We start from the raw sequence: 22002 nt of genomic DNA, 5'->3' as shown, positions 1-22002 counted from the left end.
TGCCCATTTCTGGGCACCACAATTTAGGAAGGATGTGAAGGCTTTAGAGAGGGTACAGAAGAGATTTACTAGAATGTCCCAGGAATGAGGGATTCCAGTTACATGGGCAGACTGGAGAAGCTGGGGTTATTTTCCTTCGAGCAGAGAAGGCCAAGAGGAGATTTGATAGAGGTGTTTAAAATCACAGTTTAGATAGAGTGAATGTTTTTTTTATTTGTTGCGTGATGTGGGCATCACTGGCAAGGCCAGCATTTATTGCCCATCCCATACTATTCCCAATAGCTGAAGGGTCAATAACCAGAGGGGGCAGATTTAAGGTCATTGGCAAACAAACCAGAGGCAACATGAGGATAAACAAGTGGTTAGGATTTTTAATACACTGGTGGTGGTGGTGGATACAGATTCAATAGTTGCCTTCAAAAAGGAATTGGATAAATACCAGAACGGGAAACACACTGGAGGGATATGGGACGAATTAGATTGCGCTATGAAAGAGCCAGCGCAGACTTGATGGGCTGAATGTCGTCTGTCTATATCATTCTAGACAACCCAAGCAACAATTTCAGTTTCAGATCAGTCTCAGGACTCCAGCAACAAGAGTTCCAGGTATCCATCAGCCTCTCAATGGTACTGGGACAGAAGGTCCTGTTACAAGACCGTTTTAAGTGGCCATTAGAACCTGCTGTGTGATGATCCCTCATGAGCACAAGATCAGGAGACCCTGAAGCACAGGTATGGGAGAGTCAGGTACAAGCCAACCTTATGGGTCTTGGGGCAGGACTGCAAGCCTCAGGAGCATACTGGGTCATGGTCATGGAATCAATACTATAGTACAGGGACTGAGAATTATGGACCAAAGAAACTTCAGATAGCATTCAACGAATTAGCTGGTGTCCTAATTATGCTGAGTTTGTTTTGAGTTTGATAGTGTGTGGGTGGCTGGGGGAGGGGAGGGGTTGTGTGGGGGTGGGCGGGGGAGGGGAGGGGTTGTGCGGGGGTGGGTGGGGAAGGAGGGGTGGTGTGTGGGTGGGGAAGGAGGGGGGTGTGTTGGGGGGAAGAAGGAGGGGGGGGTGTGTTGGGGGGGAAGGAGGGGGGGGTGTGTTGGGGGGGGAAGGAGGGGGGGGTGTGTTGGGGGGGAAGGAGGGGGGGGTGTGTTGGGGGGGAAGGGGGGGGGGTGTGTTGGGGGGGGAAGGAGGGGGGGGTGTGTTGGGGGGGAAGGAGGGGGGGGGTGTTGGGGGGGAAGGAGGGGGGGCGGGGTGGGGGTGTGTGGGGAGGGGGCGGGATGGGGGTGTGTGGGGGGGGCGGGGTGGGGGGAGTGGTGTGGTGTGTGAGTGGGGTGGAGGGGCTGGTGCACGGGCTGGGGTGTGGTGTGCGTGTGTGGTAGGGGGTGGTGTGTGTGCGTCGATTGGCTGGAACGACTGCCAGTCGATCTCAGCTCACATTGGAGACCAAACTATTCTCGAATTCTAATATTCTCAAATCTATGGAAAGGTTAGCTGATCCAAAATATTAAAAGGTAAGTGCTTTGAAAAAATTTTCTGAACAATTTTTATTGACATTTCCATCAGTGTGGTGTTGGCAGGCCGAGCGGGCCCCGAGGTTTTCTGGGTTGAGGGGGCTTCTGCTACTGTTGATCAATTTCTTTCTAGTAAGTGTGTGGATTTTCTGTTTAGTTGAATGATTTAATTAAATAATAAAGGAAAGGTTACACCGTTGTGCCTAAAAAGGGAATGGGAAACCTGGGTGGGGGATGAGTTGGAGTTCTGCGCATGCGCCACCTGGCGGCCGGGCAAGGGAGTCCCGGATAAGAGAGGTTCAACCTGTATAACATATTTGGTCATTCATAGTTTCCTCATGCTAGCTGATGAACTACCGTCATTACACCTTCCTCATAAAAAAGTCAAACCCCTCTGTTCTTGTAAAGTACCACACCATCTCTAACTTCACTTTCCGCATGCCCATCTTTTCCAAAATTCCATGTCTGAATTTCTCCAATGGCCGATAGAACATAAGAACATAAAAATTCGGAACAGGAGTAGGCCATCTAGCCCCTCGAGCCTGCACCGCCATTCAACAAGATCATGGCTGATCTGGCCGTGGACTCAGCTCCACTTACCCAACCGCCCGCTCCCCATAACCCTTAATTCCCTTATTGGTTAAAAATCTATCTATCTGTGATTTGAATACATTCAATGAGCTAGCCTCAACTGCTTCCTTGGGCAGAGAATTCCACAGATTCACAACCCTCTGGGAGAAGAAATTCAATCTCAACTCGGTTTTAAATTGGCTCCCCCGTCTTTTGAGGCTGTGCCCCCGAGTTCTAGTCTCCCTGACCAGTGGAAACAACCTCTCTGCCTCGATCTTGTCTATCCCTTTCATTATTTTATATGTTTCTATAATATCATCCCACATCCTTCTGAACTTCAACGAGTAAAGAGCCAGTCTACTCAATCTATCATCATAAGGTAACCCGCTCATTTCCGGAATTAGCCTAGTGAATCATCTCTGTACCCCCTCCAAAGCTAGTACATCCTTCCTTAAGTAAGGTGACCAAAACTGCATGCAGTACTCCAGGTGCGGCCTCACCAATACCCTGCACAGTTGCAGCAGGACCTCCCTGCTTTTGTACTCCATCCTTCTCGCAATGAAGGCCAACATTCCATTCGCCTTCCTGATTACCTGCTGCACCTGCAAACTAACTTTTTGGGTCGAAAAGAGTTTCATGCACAAGGACCCCCAGGTCCCTCTGCACCGCAGCATGTTGTAATTTCTCCCCATTCAAATAATATTCCCTTTTACTGTTTTCTTTTCCAAGGTGGATGACCTCACATTTTCCGACATTGTATTCCATCTGCCAAACCTTAGCCCATTCGCTTAACCTATCTAAATCGCTTTGCAGCCGCTCTGTGTCCTCTACACAACCCGCTTTCCCACTAATCTTTGTGTCATCTGCAAATTTTGTTCCACTACATTCTGTCCCCTCTTCCAGTCATCTATGTATATTGTAAACAGTTGTGGTCCCAGCACCAATCCCTGTGGCACACCACTAACCACCGATTTCCAAACCAAAAAGGACCCATTTATCCCGACTCTGCTTTCTGTTAGCCAGCCAATTCTCGAACCATGCTAATACATTTCCTCTGACTCCGCGTACCTTTATCTTCTGCAGTAACCTTTTGTGTGGCACCTTATCGAATGCCTTTTGGAAATCTAAATACACCACCATCCATTGGTACACCTCTATCCACCATGCTCGTGATATCCTCAAAGAATTCCAGTAAATGAGTTAAACATGATTTCCCCTTCATGAATCCATGTTGCGTCTGCTTGATTGCACTATTTCTATCTCGATGTCCCGCTATTTCTTCCTTAATGATAGCTTCAAGCATTTTCCCCACTACAGATGTTAAACTAACTGGCCTATAGTTACATGCCTTTTGTCTGCCCCCTTTTTTAAACAGAGGCGTTACATTAGCTGCTTTCCAATCCGCTGGTACCTCCCCAGAGTCCAGAGAATTTTGGTAGATTATAACGAATGCATCTGCTATAACTTCCACCATCTATTTTAATACCCTGGGATGCATTTCATCAGGACCAGGGGACTTGTCTACCTCAAGTCCCATTAGCCTGTTCAGCACTACCCCCCTATCGCAAGGTCCTCCCTTCCCACATTCCCATGACCAGCAATTTTTGGCATGGTTTTTGTGTCTTCCACTGTGAAGACTGAAGCAAAATAATTGTTTACGGTCTCAGCCATTTCCACATTTCCCATTATTAAATCCCCCTTCTCATCTTCTAAGTACTGCACTGAAGTGTCAGCCTACATTTTGGGCTCAAAGTGTCTGGAGTGAGACCGGAATCCACAACCTTCTGACTCCGAGCAGAAAATGCTAACAATTGAGGCACGACGGACACCAAAGTTCACACTTGAGTAGTAGCTACTTGGAGATACTGGTGGGGGCCGACACCAGGAAACAACACCCTGGCCAGCTGATGCTTTTAATGGGAGGGAAAGGGGAAAAAATGGCAAACAAAGGAAAAGAATGTCGATAGAAGCCAGTCATGACTGTTTAGGTGTTTTGAAGTGGTGGCAAACAGTGATTTGTTTCAGCATTTCTTTCCTGAAAGTGTGTGGCACTTGCCATCCTATGCAGAACACGTCAAATAACAACCAAAAATAATGCACAAGGACAACCATTTTAAGAGTTTTGAATTCAGTACCATGTCTGCCTTTCAGTAAAACAGCTCCATGCCAGCTCCTCCATTAATCGGAAACCCCCTGCTTTCTGTTTATATTTTGCTCGCTAGATTTCAAATTGCAAAGAAATTTTAAATGAAAGGTCTGCGGGACAGCTCACATTAAATTCGCAAAGTCTTGGAAAATAATTGCAAGCCAGAGCATTAAATGCAGCTAAAAACTGGCCACTTTGAAAGATAATTTTTAACAATAAACTTAAGAAAATTTATGGACTTTTTTTTTCTTACAAGGAAATGACAGATAATGGCATTTCCTGCCGAGGTTCAAGTATATTAAATGTAGATTTGATTTGATCATTTTTGAAGAAGAGAGTGGTTAGGCCAAATTCCGGTTCTGAAATCGCCATGTTTACACAGACAGGCAAAATACTCCCTGAAGTCAAGTCTGTAATTGGCATTTCATGTTAGATACACATCACTTGAATTAGAGACACATGTGTAACCCTAGAAGACAGCCGGGATCTCGCAGTTACCAGTCTCAAACTCTCCCCATACATGGATGGGCACACATACATGCACAAACTCATGGAAGAACACAGACATGCAAGTGAAAGAGTTGGGGGTATGCTGCTGCAGACCACCAGTGCACATTTTAAGAGACTGCAAAGATCCAGTCGCCCTGACTTGCACTTTCTAATCCTGCGATTCTGGATTACAGCCAGTTTTTTTTTTTAATCCTTGTGCTTTACCGTCAAGAGACCGATCTTTCAGCCAATACACCCTGAACTCTCCTCTAAAGCCACCTCTCTTCCTGCCTTTAAAAACCTGCTCGACTCTAACCTCGGTCTCTGCCTCTCCTCTCCAGGTTCCCCCACTTCCTGCTTGGTATATACCTCTGGCTAAGAGCTCAGAGGTTTGGCAATCTGAGATCTGCTGCCTTATTGTTTGTACTTGAGTAAATTTACTAAATTCCCAAGAGACTCTTTCTGGATCTCTTGTGCCTTAAAGGGACAGTATCTTCATGAAAAGCGCATTTGGCAAACCTTTTATTTCCCCCATTTGTCTGCAGACGCAGCAACGTGACTGAAAGTGTGTCAAAATCCAACACTTAAATGCGATGTCGTGATTGAAATGGAGTACACTTCTCCTTTTCCCAAACAAAAAGGGTTTGTGGAAATATTGTCCTTTTTAAAAAAACATATAAAAGGCCACACCCCTTTAAAAAAAAGTACAACAGAAGTAACACACAGCTGGCTAGCCCCAGGCAGCTCAACAGATGGGCCTCATCCGAGGCGGCATAAACCGGCAGAGCAGAGCAGAAAGCCTGGTTGAAAGAAGAAACAAAATTCACAAGGGTCAGCTAATTGCGACCGGCTAATGAAGTGCTAGGCTGAGTGGTGGTGGAGGGTCCAAGCTCCAGGAAACACATGCAGCAGCAACAGTTCATCAATTGTGGGGAGGGACAAGGGTAGAATAATGTGTTCACTGAATCTCAGTCACTAAAGTTTCAGAGCTCTCAAGGCAGGTCGAACAAATACTTTGTGGGTTCACTCGAGTAGTTACATTGTGCGAGTACCTCCCCAATCCCCTCTCATCACAAGGCCTCAAATATCTCCCTTCAATAATCTGGTCAGCTTCAGATAAATGCTGTCTTTAGTGATGAAGCTGTAAGCCTTTCCTCCTCCCCCCCAAATTGTCAGACTGCAACCTCATTGATGTTTGGGTTGGGGACATGGAAGAGAACAAGTTAAACAGAGGCCCCGTCTGCCCTTTCAGCTAGATGTAAATGGTCCCATGACACTATTTCAAAGAAGAACAGGGGGGAGGAGTTCTCCCTGGTGTCCTGGACAATATTTATCTCTCAAACAGATTATCTGGCTATCACATTGCTCTTTGTGGGAACTTGCTGTGCACAAATTGGCTGCGGCATTTCCTACAGTCCAAGTGACTATACTGCAAAAAGTACTTCATTAGCTGTAAACGGTTTGGAATGGATTGATGAAAAGAGACAACCACTGGGTTTTACTAACATTTGTATTTGTCAACACTTTAGATTCATTTCTCATGACGTTGGCTACCAGATCCAAATATTGTCCATCAACTTCTGTACTTACAAGTCTGAAGAAAGAGACCATTTCTCCAGAACTATAGGCAGGCGTGTTTTTATTTTCTCCATTGCTCTTTCCTCCCAGAGTTTGGCCATCTGGTTTTATAAATCAGGTTGTCAGCCATTTTTCTAGATTGTTCCCTCCTCCATGATGTTTGCAGACCCCTTTGTGCCTTTCAATCATGCCTCCATTCATTTGTTGCCCATTTGCTTCTTCTTGTGTCCGCCATTTTTGTTCACCTTCATGATAACCATTCTTCTCTTAATCCTTTACCGAGTTTCAGGGATTCAGTGACCCCTGTTAGAGAGCACATGCGGACGTTCATTCTGTGGGTCTTGTGCAGGTGTGTCAAGCAATGGGGAATACAATGTAAAGATGCCTGGCAGGGCCATTCAGCCCATCTAAGATCACCCAGTTAGAAGAAACCAATTGGTTTTGCACTCCGCCCAATTTTCTTTTCTGTTGGCTTCAATGGAAGAGAAAATTGGGCAGAACGTAAAACAGTTTCACTATTGCTCAAGACCAATTTGTAGCCTATTTCTGGAATAGAATAAGGGTCAGCTCTCACGGCCTTTCCTGGGCCGAACAGCCCACCCAAACCCACCATCTAGGGTCACAAGCAAAGTATCACCACTTGGTGAGGTATTTGAGGACAGTGCAGAGAAGAACCATCAGACTGACCCCGAGCCTCAGAGGACTGAATAGCGAAAAAAAGATGGGAACTACTCGGGCTATTCAGCTTCGAGAAGTGGTGAGTCAGTAGGACTTAGAATAGCAAGGAGGACAGGAAATCCAGAACACTACTGACAGGAAGATAAGATGACACCGGCTCAAATCTGGGAAGGACAAACTTAGGTTAGCTGTCAGGAAGTTCTTCACAATGAGAGTGAACAGGAAATAGAATGCATCCCCAGGTGGAATGGCAGGCGCAAACATCCTGGAACCATTTAAAACACAATAGGGTATAAATTGGCCTTGGGTGACAGCGAATCAGCAGCCAGTTTTACACTCTGCCCCATCTTCTTTTCCAGTGAAGTGAACAGAAAAGAAAATCGGGCCGAGTGCAAGCCCAATCGGTTACTTCTGAAGAGATGATCTTAGATGGGCTGAATGGCCTTTGCCAGTTGTCTTTATGTTGTGATCCTCCATTTCCACCCATCAAGAGGAAGGTATGTTGGTGCTGGGAAATAGGATTCTCTTTTCCCGGTAAAAGGACTGGTGCAACATGACCAGATACACCACAAGGTTTCCTCACTTCAGTCCCAACCATAACACTTGACCCCATTTAAAAAAAAATCACCTCCTACTGCATCAATGTGACATTTTCCACAGCAGACATGAGTGAGACAGCCAACTTAGTGCCGGCAGGTGATGAACTGTGTCCATCTATGGATGGTTTATACACAATAAGAAGAAAGACTTGCATTTTTATAGCACTTTTCATGACCTCAAGTTGTCCCAATGCACTTTACAGCCAATGAAGTAACTGTTGTAATATAGGAAATGGACTTGCATCCACTAGAAACTGGGTTCAGACTTTCCAAAATAATTTTAGGACCAGTAGGAAAGGGAGATCTTCAATTCAGTCAGCATGGGCTACATTGGACCAGGAGTAGGCCATTCAATCCCGCGAGCCTGTTCTGCCATTCAATTAGATTGTGGCTGATCTGTATCTTAACCCCACCTACCCAGCTTGGTTCCACAACCCTCAACATGCTTACCCAACAACAATGCTACAATTAAACCCAAGTTTCAAACATGAAAGGACATTGTACCATTCCATTTTGCAAACTAGTCCTGATATTGGGTAGCATTTAAGAGGTATAAACGTGAAACCTGGTCTGAATGAGCAGGGGCTTAAAACAGAAGTACCACAGATGGAAAGGGAAAAAAAAAATGAATTGTCAAAATCCTTGAACGAGCTGAACTGGGCAGATATGGGCCCTTAGGTTTCGGAGAAGGTATTCAGAGCCTAGCAGACGCTGCCATCTGAGGCGACACGCTCACAGATTGTGGGGGAAATTCACCAGGAAACCACAGATTAGTCAGCGAAAGCAGTCAGACTCACACCCAGCTGGACATGAGAAGCCAGTGAAGAGGATCACCAAGGCATCGTGGTCCCTCAGTGAATGAATGAATTAGTCAATATGATGGCAGCTGATGGTAGCAGAGCACGTACACGGAAAAAGGCCTGCATATTGGGATGAAGCATATAAAAAACCATTTCTCTACTTAGTAAATTCAAATGGTAATCACCAGAAAACATAATATAGAGGATTAGAGGGTTACATTCTGCAGACTGGTTTAAAAACTTGGCTTGTATTCCCCCGAGTATGGAAGGTTGACTGTGATCTGATCGAGGGGTTTAAAATATTAAAAGGAGTCAATAGGGTAGGCAAAGAGAAACTATTTCCTCTAGTGGGGGAGTCCAAAACAAGGGAACAGAATCTTAAAATTAGAACCAGACTGTTCAGGAGTAAAATCAGGAAGCACTTTTTCTACACAAAGGACAGTGGGAATCAGGAATTCACTCCCCAAAAGGCTGTTTATGCTGGGGATCAATTGGAGCTTTCAAGACTGAGATCAATAGATTTTTATTTGGTAAGGATATCAAGGGATATAGAGCAACGGCAGGGAAATGGGCTTGAGGTGCAGAACGGACATGGGCCAAATTGAATGGCGGAATAGGCGCGAGGGACTGAATGGCCTATTCCATGTTCCTAATATTTTTTTTTATAAAGGCCTGTATTGAAGTAACCCCCCCGTCGGTTCCTTCCCCCGCTCCCCAAGTCTGTGCCGAGGTAACCAACCTCGGGATAATGGTAGGATTGCTTCTCTGCAAACCCAGGCTAGGGAAAGGTGTGGTCAGCCAGGGCTCCTGTTGCTATTCCGTCACCCCTCCTGGAAAGTGCTGAAGGGGGATCGGGCTCAGTCGTGACCCCCCCGAGCCGAGAACCACTCGCTGTCGAGGCTCACTGCTGAAGAGCAGTCACTTTAATGAGGGAATGGTGAGCTGCTGGTGTAAGTCAGCACCTTCAAGAGAGGAGCAAGCTGGGGGCATGGGGGAGGGGGGTGAGGGGAATATAGGCCACAGATCCAAGAGAAATAAAGCAACCACTTGAACATCAGGAAACTGAGCTCAGGAGGAAGCACTGCAAATCCATTAAAACAAGAAAAGCCATTAATATTTGTAGCGTAAGTGAGGTAGTGAATAATGGAACACAGAAATGAATGAATCAATGCCTCCTGGATAGTTTAAAAATAAAACCTGAGGAAAAGGACAAATATAGAGGATTGTTAACTGCATGCATAATACGGGCAGCCGAGGCCAAGTTCTTCAGCATGATGCAGGGAAAGGTTAAATTCTTTGACGGAGATTCCGAACAAAAAAAAATAAAGCCACATTTTCACAACCTTTGATGTAAGTTTATAGCCTATGTGCTGTAAAACCTCCAGCCCAAATGTCACTGACTGCTTTACTCTGATCTTCGCCTTCAGGCAGAGTTAAAACCGCCTGTGGATCAATCTAATTAGAACTCATGCTAAAGAAAAAAGACTCGATTTAACTAGACAGCATTCCCACCCCCCACCCTCAGCCATGTCTCTCACCCGACCCACCCACCATCCCTACCGTCGGCCCACTCCCGCATCCCACCCGCTATTGCTCACTTCCCTGCCCGACCCACCTTGGACTCCCCCCCCCCCCCCCCCCACCACCGTTGCCCCTCCCTCCCCCACCCCACCGATTGCCCCCTCCCCACCTATCATCACCCCACTCGTTGTCCTCCCCATCATCCGTCACCTCCCCCTCCCCCACTCATGCTCATACGAGACAGCATTTTAAAAAAATTAAATGGAACAATCGAAAACTGGAGTTTTGTCATCTGGCTTTCAGTTGAGAGAATTACTCAGCAGGATGTGTGGCCAACAATAAGCTGTACCCGAATGATGAACTAAAGCAATGCTTTAAGCGTGGCGAGAGACAACAGAACTTCAGGATACTTAATGGATTTTGGCAAAAGAAAAGTGAAATGTAGAAAGAATTGTAGTTTCCCTTTGCAGCATAAAATTCCTGAATTTCAGTAAAGACAACACTTGATTTGAATGCACAGTACACATACATGGAGGGCTCTGACTATACAACGGCACTTTTTAATGAGGCTTTCCTTGTCTGTGTAGTAATAGGCTACAATCGGAAAATGAACCTCGATATCAACAGAGAATCTTCCGAACATTAAAGCTAAACTCTGGCAGGGTTAGTGTATAAACTGTGCAGAGACTCATGATCAAACATGCAGACAGCCGTATAAACATCCGCATCCTGTTTACAGCAACAATTGATTGCAGGTAGCACCCAGCAATCCTTTCAGACACCATCCTTTATCTCAGATTAAACAATATTTTGGTTGACTCCTGGTAGTTATGACAACAATCCCTAAATTCCAAATTGGAACTCATATTCTCAGATGTGAATGACTTTTACAACTGTAGGTCAGGGAATTTCTCCCTATACTCCTGGTAGCTTTTCTTGCAATATTCTGCTTTCCCTTCGGTCCTCTATTCATTGGGATTGCTGCCTTGTTGCTGGGGTATAGGCTCCACAGACACTGACGGCCCCCTGGGCCATTCCTCATGCAGGAGCCTTGGCACGGCGTTTTAGCAGGCTATTAATTCATTCTCCGGGATGTGGGTGTCGCTGGCAAGTGCGGCATTTATTGCCCATCCCGGATTGATCTGAGAAGTTGGTGATGGTTCCTGAACGGAGTGACTTGCTAGGTCACTTCAAGAGGACAGTTTTAACACTACCACGTTGGTGTGGGACTGGAGTCACATATAGGCCAGACTGGGTGAGGACGGCAGGTTTCCTTTCCTAAAGGGCATTCGCGAACCAATTCGGATTTTACATCAATCCGACAACTTCAGGGTCACCTTTACTGATCCTAGCATTTTATTTCCAGACTTATTTTTATTAAAAATACAAATTTAAATTCTCAAACTGCCATGGTAAGGTTTGAACTCTCATTCTCCAGATTATTAGTCTAGGCCTCGGGATTACTGGTCTAGTAACATAACTGCTACACTACATGTTCACGGTGTGGGGCATGAAAGATGACCCTGATCCTGTCTTCAACGATGTTCAGCCACATGTACTTTCCAGCAGAGGTCAGTGAGACGGAGAGCCACATTTGACAGGCCAGGGGCACTGGACCCGATACTGCTCCCCACATCCTTCGCCTGCTGAAAGACTGGTTAACTTGGCATTTACGCAGGATCCAACTTGGGATCTTTCCAATTCTTATGACTTAGTGTCACACCGAGCGGTGCAGTGATTCACTGAGCTCTCTGCCAGCTTCTCTTGTTGGCTTAAAGAGACAATGGGCAGATCTGGTTTTGGAGTTGTCTGGAAGGGAGAACAGGGCAGAAAGTTACAGGAATAAAAATAAGTAAATAAAAGCAGCGGACAGGGGGCCTATTTTTCCAGCACAGTTTTATGCACTGAGTTTGCATTTTACAAGGACGTCATAAGAACAGCAGAACTTTCCACTACTTCAAAAAAAGCACACTGGTGCTCATAGGAGGTCTTTAAAATTACAAAAGGGTTTGCGAGGATGGACATTTCCATTTGTTGGGGGGGTGGGGGTCCCAAAACTAGGGGTCATAAACATAAGATAGTCAATAATCAATCCAATAGGGAATTCAGGAGAAACATCTTTACTCAGCGTGGTGAGAATGTGGAACTCATTACTACAAGGAGTAGTTGAGGCGAATAGTATAGATACTTTTAAGGAGATGAGAGTTAAGTACATGAGGGAGACAGCAATAGAAGAATACGCTGATTGGGTTAGATGAAGCTCATGTGGAGCATAAATACTGGCACGGACAACTTGGGCCAAATGGCCTGTTTCTGTGCTGTAAATGCGGCGTAAAAGTTTGACACTTACCGATTGGTGGGTTTTGGCAGACACAGTCTTCATCGCGTCTGGATCCCAGATAACCAGGTCACTGTCAGATCCGACAGCCACTCTGCCTTTTCGTGGGTATAGGTTGAAGATTTTGGCGGCGTTGGTGCTCGTTACAGCCACAAACATGTTCTCATCCATCTTTCCAGTCGCCTGTCGGAACAGAAACAGTTGCCATTCTCATTCGGCTTCTCTCCGAGGGTGGGAGTGGGGGGTGGGGGACAGTAGGAGGTATTTCTCACAAACACATCCGATTTTGAGGGAAAAGTTACATTCTTATCCGGGAACTTAAATGTCCTCAAAGCCTATGGGCCCAAAATCGGTGAAACCCAAGGCCCGCCGAGAGACCAGGCGGTATTTTGCCAGGAAGATTCCACTAAAAGTGGTGGGAGTATCGCCCGTTGGCAAAATACCGATTTGCGCCATCTGGGCGGCAGCGGGAGGGAGCTCTCGATGTCGGCGGCAGAGGCTCTTGCCGCCCAAGTGCCGCCGAGGATGGCGTTGGGCCCAGGGAGGATGGAAGACCTGAAAATAAAATTCATTACAAACAAAAAAAAATCAACACTGGAACACTTTCAGGGGACCCCATCCAGGTGAGTCACTGTAAAAAATGTTTTTAAAAAGATGTTGACTAACCTTTTATTGCAGGACTTCATACTTACCGTCAGGATTAAACCAGCCTCCATGCAGTGGTCCTTCCCCTTGCGAGCACCAACTCCCGCCCGCATCAATCTGGCAACTCGGCAGGCGGGAGGTCACTTACGCTACTTGGCCGTCAGCGGGCAGTTTTCGGCGGTGCTCCCCTCCCGCCAGCTCCAGCCCAAGTGGAAACTGGGAGAGGGGGGAGACCGGAGGCAAAACTCCCCAGTCGGCGGTAAGGCCACCAATATCGGAGCCCAAGACTTTCAGTCCGAAGATTTGTTTGTGTTTGTACAGTAGCGGGGGAGGCAGGAGGGAGGAAATAATATGGATCTGGTATGTGCTCGATTTGTTTTCGTCCCCCACACTTCTCAGCCAATGCACTAAAGCCTTATTGTACTTTGATGGCGCACGGTTTTAATATATCATTGATATGATGTTAACCAATCTGACTGAAAAATGCAGGAGGGGTGGGGGAGGGGGGAAAAGAGGGGAAACAATTCAGAGCAAACTGCCTTAAATTGAGAGCTTGGAGCAGGTTTTCTATGCCGCCCGGGTATAAAAGTGGTGTTATCACAGGCGGCCAATCCACACCATGCCAGCTTTATACCTGGGCAGCAAGTTGAAATTGGTGCCCAGAATGTCCACAGTCGTTTCTTTGAGCTGCCCTTAAAAGTCTTGAGGTGGTTCCATACCCACTTCTCTTGCTTCAGTCATCTTTCTTTTGTTACACCCTAACTTTTGTTTCATTGCATGAAGTTAGGATACAAAGTACCAGAAGAGGAGATTTTTTTTTTTTTTTACATTCAGCGAGTTATGATCTGCAATACACTACCTGAATGGGCGATGGAAGCAGATTCAATAGTACCTTTCAAAAGGGAATTGGACGTAGACTTGGAAAGGAATAATTTGCAGGGCTATGGGTAAAGTGCAGGGGAAACATAGAAAAAACATGCAGGAGTAGGCCATTCGGCCCTTCGAGCCTGCACACCATTCAATAAGATCATGGCTGATCATTCACCTCAGTACCCCTTACCTGCTGTCTCTCCATACCCCTTGATCCCTTTAGCCATAAGGGCCATATCTAACTTCCTCTTGAAAATATCTAGCGAACTGGCATCAACAACTCTGTGGTAGAGAATTCCACAGGTTCACAATTCTCTGAGTGAATAATTTTCTCCTCATCTCGGTCCTAAATGGCTTACCTTTATCCTTAGACTGTGACCCCGGTTCTGGACTTCCCCAACATCGGGAACATTCTTCCTGCGTCTAACCTGTCCAGTCCCGAAGTGGGACTAACTGGAGAGCTCCTTCAAAGAGCCGGCACAGGCACGATGGGCTGAATTGCCTATATCTGTGCTGTATGGTTCTACGATAATATTGACTTTAAATGAATGCAGAGGCCTGCCAGTGTATAGTGACAATGTGACCTAAATCCCAGATGCATTCCAGCAGATAGATCATAAACAAACATTTTTTTGTGCGCGAGTATTTAAGGGTGCTGCGTACCGGGAAAAAAAACAGCAGTTCTCTGGAAACCCTGCTACAACTAAATACTCTCACTATCGACAAGGTATGGTAACAATTGCACCTACCACTCCCTTGTCCCAGATGATGGACATCCGTTCCTCTGCTCCGTTCGTCCCCTCAGGAATCTGGGTGAAATCATCCTTTCCGATTGCCTTCTGCGCCGTGCTGAATGTGCAGTGGGCACTCCCTGCTACTTGTAAGTCACCGCTAGATAAAGACCAGACACAGTCACTTAATGGACCAAGGCAGCAGCGCCCACATTCCACCACAATGCTGCCCCAAAACAGTTAACAGGTTTACAGGCTTTCCACAGACTAGTATCACGGTGTGTGGGACTGGACACAGGACAATCAGCATCTCCAAAAAAAAATTTACTTCTGCTGTATTTAGATTGCAAAGAGCAATTAGCTTTGAAACCTGGGGAAGTGCTCTGCACAGGAGGTGCAGTCAAGAGAGTCACAGTTAACTAGACGTCACAGTCAGCACAGGGGCAAGCTGCGATGTGAAGCAATGTATAATCTCATTAGTTTTGTCCCAATATTGTTCTATCCATAGCTAACGACTTTTATTTTTAACAAAATTAAATGCACAATAGAGGGACTGGATCTGGGTTTGAACCCAGTTCAGACTGATGTGACGAAAGTCTCTATTGGCTGTAAAACGTCCTGTGTAAATGCAATTACACCATCTTAATCCTACTTAACATTAAACATTGGCTCCAAGCAGCAATAGAGGCCACCGGATGATGCCAGATGTGGGAAATTAAAATAAAATACACCAAAGCTCTTCTGGGATAGAGGCTGTGGCATATTTTTGGGGCCTATTCGATGAGCGAGGACTTGAGTCCGACACTGGGAAGGGTTCCATTCTCCATTACTGATATTTGGCACATGGAGTATAAAATTATTATTATTTTTTTTTTAAATGGCATAAAAATCCCCCACAATAACCTCTCATTTTAATACACTGAACAGACATCCAAAGAGTTAAATCCAGCATAATCCCTGAAGCCTCCGGAGGAGCAAGGGAGAGGCCAAGGTTGTCTTTAGTTACGCCTGCTGAATTGTGGCTAAATTCTGCCGAGAGATTTTGTGCCACCAGACTTACAAAACGCCTCATTAACTGTGCACATGAGCCTTCTGAGAGACTGTGGTCTAGTGAACGTTTAGTGATTCAGTAATAGTAAATCTGTCCAATAAGATTAACAGTTTGCGACAAACTGAAGTGCCGTCTCTCGATTATGGTTTTGATTTGGAATCAGAGTAGGGCCTGAACACGAGACAGAAATGATAAAAAGAGACACATTTTTTTCTGTGGTCATCACTACAGCTCCTCGTGATGAATAAATCTTCTGTTCACATGACCAAGTCGTCAACAGATAGAAAGACTTGCATTTATATATTGTCTCACTGCATTATGAAAATGATCAAGCATGTAGGAGCTTACAGAACAGCAGACCATTCGTCCCATTGTGCCTGCTCATTGAAAGAGCTATCCAATTAGTCCCTCGCCCCTGCTCTTTCTCCATCGCCCTGCAAATTTTCCCATTTCAAGTATTTATCCAATTCCCTTTCAAAAGTTACTACTGAATCTGCTTCCACCATCCTTTCAGGCAGTGCCTTCCAGATCATAAGTCACTGTGTAAAAAAAAATTTAATCTCCCACCCTCTGGTTCTTCAGCCAGTTATCTTCAAATGTGCACTCTGGTTACCTGCCAGTGGAAACTGTTTCTCCCCATCACTGTCAAAACCCCTCATAATTTTTAAATGCCTCCAATAAATCTCCTTTAACCTTCTCTGCTCTAAGGAGAACAATCCCAGTAAATTACGGTACCAGTGTGTAATTTTCCCCATTTCCCACACCCAACATCCTGTGACCTCTCCGAGCGAGATTAGCAATTAGTGCCGAGTTACGATTGATTTTCCGCAGTAGGCCGAATGATTAAGAGATCAGTGTATTGGAAGCCTGCACTGTGCCAGAGTGTATTATTTTCATACCACAGCAACTACTTTGTAGGAAATGCCATTAATAATTTGGGGCAACATTCCCAGGGCTGTGCTTCTTCATCGCACCACTTGGAGGCACCAGCCTGCAGTGCAGTTGACTTACATTCCCCAAGGGTGGAGACTCAGGCTTCAGTTCACTGCTTCGGCACGGCGAAATCACTGGGAGAAATCATGCAATGCCACTCCCTCATGCAGTGCCTCAGGACACTGGCTCACTGTGCCCCTGTGCAACACATTTAAAACCCTGTGCAGAAAACGCCCCTCCATGGGTTGAGATTTCTTCATTAAAGTTAGCAGGGCAAAAAATTTGAAACAAAACGAACTAAGTATGTCACTGATGATTGATATCACAAATTAACATTACATTGCCGAGCAATAATCTCAAAATAAGACGCTAGTGAAAAATAATTTTAATTGTAAAATCTACAACGCAGACATTTTATTCACTAGCATGCTTTGTATGTTAATTGTCATTTGGGAAGACAGTGAGCTAACAGAATATTATACTAAATTGGTAATTAAATACATTCAAATTACTTAGAAAATGGAATGAGTGCTTGGGGAGGAGGGAGCTGGAAAACAGTTCAAGTTTAATGTTAATTGACATATTTTCCATTCAAAATGGCAATGCCTTCAGCAATATATTTTATGGGTCCAATTCCCTTTAAGAATGTAGCTCTGAATAACTGGACTGTCCTCGGTTTGGAGCGCAAGGTTTGATTCCAGTGCAGGAAAAGGGATGAAATGTTCATCTCCATCCAATCCCTGTGACCTTGATTGCACAGCAGAAACGGATTCAAACCTGGCACCTTACCTTCAAAGAGAGCAAAAAACATTGTGCCTCCCGACAGTTTTTCTCCATCCTGCATATCCTACTCAAACCCATCCTTTGCCCGGACCTGAAACTTTACAGGAACTCCTTACCTTCCTTTAGTCTTCCCTCCCTCCTACAATCGAGAAGCTTCCAAAAACCCAAGCTTGATGTCATCTACTTCTCAATTTGGGGTGTCTGCTGTCCCACTCTTTCAACTTTGGGATTGGCACGCACCAGTCAGTGTCGAGGCAAAAGCACTGAAACAGGACAGCTGGATGTCTCGATCCCGCTACCTGATACAACATGTCAAGACAGTAGCAGGATTCTGGACCAACATCCAGAGACACATGGGTACTGGGACCTGCCAGCACCAGTTGGAAGTTATACAACTGGATATTCCGATTGGCATTATTTTTAAATTAACAGTAAAACTTTCAGAAAATTCTTTCCCTTCATCTGTACCAAGTAAAGTACATCCAAAATAGCCCCACATTAGCCCTCTCCTCCCCCCCACCCCCCACATGTTCATGGCCAATCACTTTTGAGTTCCGATTAATTAAGGCTTTACCTTGATAAGAGGGAAATCAGGTAATCAGGAGTGGTGGGATCTGGGCTGAGTGGTGGTGAAGTCACGAAAGCTGCAGCCTTGGCCCAGTTTTTGCTCCAATAGTGTGTGCCGTCTGTGCCAAGACTGGCACTGATTGGCTCTCCAAACACAACGTTACCTAGCAACCAGAAAAATAAATGGTTCAGTGTTAAATATTTGCTCTTCCCCAAGTGACTGAAAACATCCATCGGGCAAACCAGACAGGAAAGGAAACTGGGCCCCACCTTTTTTCTTGGCTTGGGCTATGATATCTGCCGCAGTCTTACTCATTACTTTCGTGACATAAAGAGGACAGTTGGTCTGGCCAGCGATTGTGATCGCACGGAACACAGCTTCTGCTTCCAGCTAAATAACAAAAAAAACACATGTTATAGGCCGAGCCCTCGTGTACAAGAAAGGCTATCTTGTGAAAGCCTGCTATCACCCATTGAAAATGACAGTGATATTTCTGTAGCAAATGCACACAGCGTGACCAGTCTCCCATTTATTCAACAGCAATGAGAACTTGCATTTATAAAGCTAGTACTAACGTGCCAAGGCACTTCACAGGAACGTTATCTGACAAAATGTGAAACTGAGCCACAAAACGAGATATTAGGACCATGTGACCTTGATCAAAGCTTAGTCAAAGAAGTTGGTTTTAAGCAGAGTCTTAAAAACGGAGAGGGTAGGCAGAGAGGTTTATGGAGAGAAAACCAGAGCGAAGGCACGGCTGCCAATTGTGGAGTGATGGACATCGGGGATACACAAGAGACGGAATGTGGGTGTCACTGGCAAGACCAGCATTTATTGCCCATCCCTAATGTAACTGAGAAGATGGTGCTGATCCTGCTTCTTGAAATGCTGTAGTGTGCAGGTAGGGAGTTTCAGGATTTTGATCCAATGACAATGAAGGAACGGCGATATATTTCCAAGTCAGGATGGTGAGTGTTGGAGGGGAACTTGCAGGTGATGGTTTTCCCAGGCGCCTACTGCCCTGGTCCTTCTAGGTTATAGAGGTCACGGTTATAGGAGGTACTGTCGAAGAAGCCTTGGTGAGTTGCTGCAGTGCATCTTGTAGATGGTACACACTGCAGCCACAGTGTGCTGGTGGTGAAGGGAGTGAATGTTTAAGGTGGTGGATGGGGTGTCAATCAAGCAGGCTGCTTTATCCTGGATGGTGTCGAGCTTCTTGAGTGTTGTTGGAGCTACACTCATCCAGGCAAGTGGAGAGTATTCCATCAAACTCCTGACTTGTGCCTTGTAGATGGTGGAACGGCTTTAGGGAGTCAGGAGGTGAGGCATCCGCCACAGAATACCCAGCCTCTGACCTACGCCGGTAGCCACAGTATTTATGTGGCTGGTTCGGTTAAGTTTCTGTTCAATGGTGAGCCCCAGGATGTCGATGGTGGGAGATTCAACGATGGTAATGCCACTGAACGTCATGGGGAGATGGTTAGACTCTCGCTTGTTGCAGATGGTCATTACCTGGCATGTGAGTGGTATAAATGTTACTTGCCATTAATCAGCCCAAACCTGAAAGTTGTCCAGGTCTTGCTGCATGCTCATTATTGTGAATGGACTGAACACTGCAATCATCAGCGAACATCCCCACTTCTGACCTTATGATGGAGGGAAGGTCATTGATGAAATAGCTGAAGATGGTTGAGCCTAGGACATTGCCCTGTGGAACGTTTGCAGCGATGTCCTGGGGCTCAGAGGGTTGGGTCTAGGTATGACTCCAATCAGGGGAGAGTTTTCCCCGATTCACATTGTCTTCAATTTTACTTGGGCTCTTTGATGCCACACTCGGTCAAACACTGTCTTGATGTCAAGAGCACTCTCAGCTTACCTCTGGAATTCAGCTCTTTTGTCCATGTTTGGACCAAGGCTGTAATGAGGTCTGGAGCCGAGTGGTCCGGCTCTTTCCTGCATGGAGGAGATTATTCTAAATGCTCACTGGGTTTACCAGCTCACGTGTTTCAGCTCCACCCTGAATATCCCTGATGGCTGAGATCAATGTGGAAATAGACCAGACAAGGTCTACATTCAGGCTAAGTTAGCTCTCAGCCAGTTCAACAGCAGGGGTGCTACAATTCACCTCAGCCTGCCAAAGCTAGGAAGCTAGGGAAAAAGTTTTAAAAAATCAACTCGTGTTCCCACTCCTGATCTCTGCCAGCAAGTGGCCATGACTGGATGTTGGGTATTGGCGAGGCCACGCCTGGAATACTGCGTGCAGTTTTGGTTTCCATATTTACAAAAGGATATACTTGCTTTGGAGGCAGTTCAGAGAAGGTTCACTAGGTTGATTCCGGGGATGAGGAGGTTGACTTATGAGGAAAGGTTGAGTAGGTTGGGCCTCCACTCATTGGAATTCAGAAGAATGAGAGGTGATCTTATCAAAACATATAAGATTATGAGGGGGCTTGACAAGGTGGATGCAGAGAGGATGTTTCCACTGATGGGGGAGACTAGAACTAGAGGGCATGATCTTAAAATAAGGGGCAGCCCATTTAAAACTAAGATGAGGAGGAATTTCTTCTCTCAGAGTTGTAAATCTGTGGAACTTGCTGCCTCGGAGAGCTGTGAAAGCTGGGACAGTGAATAAATTTAAGACAGAAATACAGTTTCTTGAGCGATAAGGGGATAAGGGGTTATGGGGAACGGGCAGGGAAGTGGAGCTGAGTCCATGATCAGATCAGCCATGGTCTTATTGAATGGCGGAGCAGGCTCGAGGGGCCGTATGGCCTACTCCTGTTCCTATTTCTTATGTTAATATCCAGCTTCAAGATGAAGCATAGTGGCTTTAAGTGAAGTTTAGGAGACCTGTCAACAACCTTGGAGGTGAAGCCCAATGCGAGTGAGCAGCATCAGGAGATGAGAAAAGTGGGGAGTGAAAGCAAAATGTCAGTGTCTCCTTGTCCTGACCAAGTCTTTAACAAAGTCTTTTTTACTGACGGAGAGTTGTGGAGGTGGTTGTAGGGCTGGAGGAGGCTAGAGAGATTGCGGAGGCGGGGGACGATCATGAAGGGATTTAAACAGATGGGTGAAGGTTTTAAATTCGACATATTGGGGGGCCAGGAGGTCGGCAAGAATTAGAGTCATGGTGGAGTGGGACTTGGTGTAGGATAGGATATGGGTAGCAGAGTTTTGCATGAGCTGAAGTTTGCAGAACTTTTAATTCTACCAAAGAGTCAGGACAGACACGATGGGCTGAATGGCAAGGAGAGCATTTAAATATAAGCAGCAACAATACTGCGGATGCTGGAAATCTGAAGTAAAAACAGTAAATGCTGGAAATATTCAGCAGACCTTTGAAATAGTCGAGTCTCGAGTTACACCAACTTGCATTTACATAGTGCCCACAATGTAGTAAACTGGCCCAAGGCACTTCATAGTGAGAGATATTGGGGCAGATCAGTAAAAGTTTTTTCAGAGGTAGGTTATAAGGAGCATATTAAAGTAGGAAAGTGAGGTAGAGGGGCAGAGCTTAGGGACTCCGCAGCTGAAGGCATGGCCACCAATAGTGGAGCCAGTATTACAAAGGTATAGAAGAGAGTTTCAGCAGTAGATGGACTGGGGCATGGGCAGAGGCGGGCAATGTTACGGAGGTGAAATTTGTCTTTGTGATGGAGAGGATGGGAGGTCAGAAGCTCGGCACAGTCACATGAGATGCCGAGATTGGGAACAAGTTAAGAACATATTATGAGGCCCCACAAGCATCTAGAATATCAAAAAAAAGGAAATTTTCTTTTGCCAGTCTTTTGTTAAAAATCTTTAAATACTTCAGTGGTTCAAGGTTAAGAAATATTCACTTAATGGATCAGTACAGTTGTTTGATTCTAGATGCCTTGACGATTTTAGTATTCAGTGAATTACGTGAACAAAGTCTTTTAGTTCAATTATTGGCATGTGCAGCACCCTGCCTGCCAATTCAAAAGTACGTAGCCCTCACTCTAATGCTCTTTCACGCCATCCCCACCTAGTCGAGGTTTGTTTGTGATGCCCAACATACACAGCCCTTGGTCTTCACCCAATTTGTGAGATTATATTGGTAGCGCTCTCATGTATCAAGGCGGTGGTTTCTCAGCAACATAGAAAATAGGTGCAGGGGTAGGCCTTTCGGCCTTTCGAGCCTGCACCGCCATTCAATGAGTTTCAT

The 22002-nt window shown here is 45.6% G+C and overlaps 1 protein-coding gene across 3 annotated transcripts in view; it reads right to left on the bottom strand.

Annotated features, from left to right (window-relative positions):
* The window catches only part of LOC139263055 (dihydropyrimidinase-related protein 3-like), a 239574-nt gene that overhangs the window by 39361 nt on the left and 178211 nt on the right, over positions 1-22002 (bottom strand). For all 3 annotated transcript variants that reach the window (XM_070878568.1, XM_070878569.1, XM_070878570.1), the window contains exons 8-11: positions 18086-18206; positions 17823-17979; positions 14500-14641; positions 12248-12418 (exon numbers count right to left, since the gene is read on the bottom strand). In XM_070878568.1, the coding sequence (XP_070734669.1) occupies positions 12248-12418; positions 14500-14641; positions 17823-17979; positions 18086-18206 (591 nt within the window). The remainder of the gene's footprint in view (positions 1-12247; positions 12419-14499; positions 14642-17822; positions 17980-18085; positions 18207-22002) is intronic.

The sequence above is a fragment of the Pristiophorus japonicus genome, chromosome 4 (assembly GCF_044704955.1).
Source record: "Pristiophorus japonicus isolate sPriJap1 chromosome 4, sPriJap1.hap1, whole genome shotgun sequence".
NCBI lineage: Eukaryota > Metazoa > Chordata > Chondrichthyes > Pristiophoridae > Pristiophorus > Pristiophorus japonicus.
This window is presented reverse-complemented; position numbering and strand designations above follow the sequence as displayed.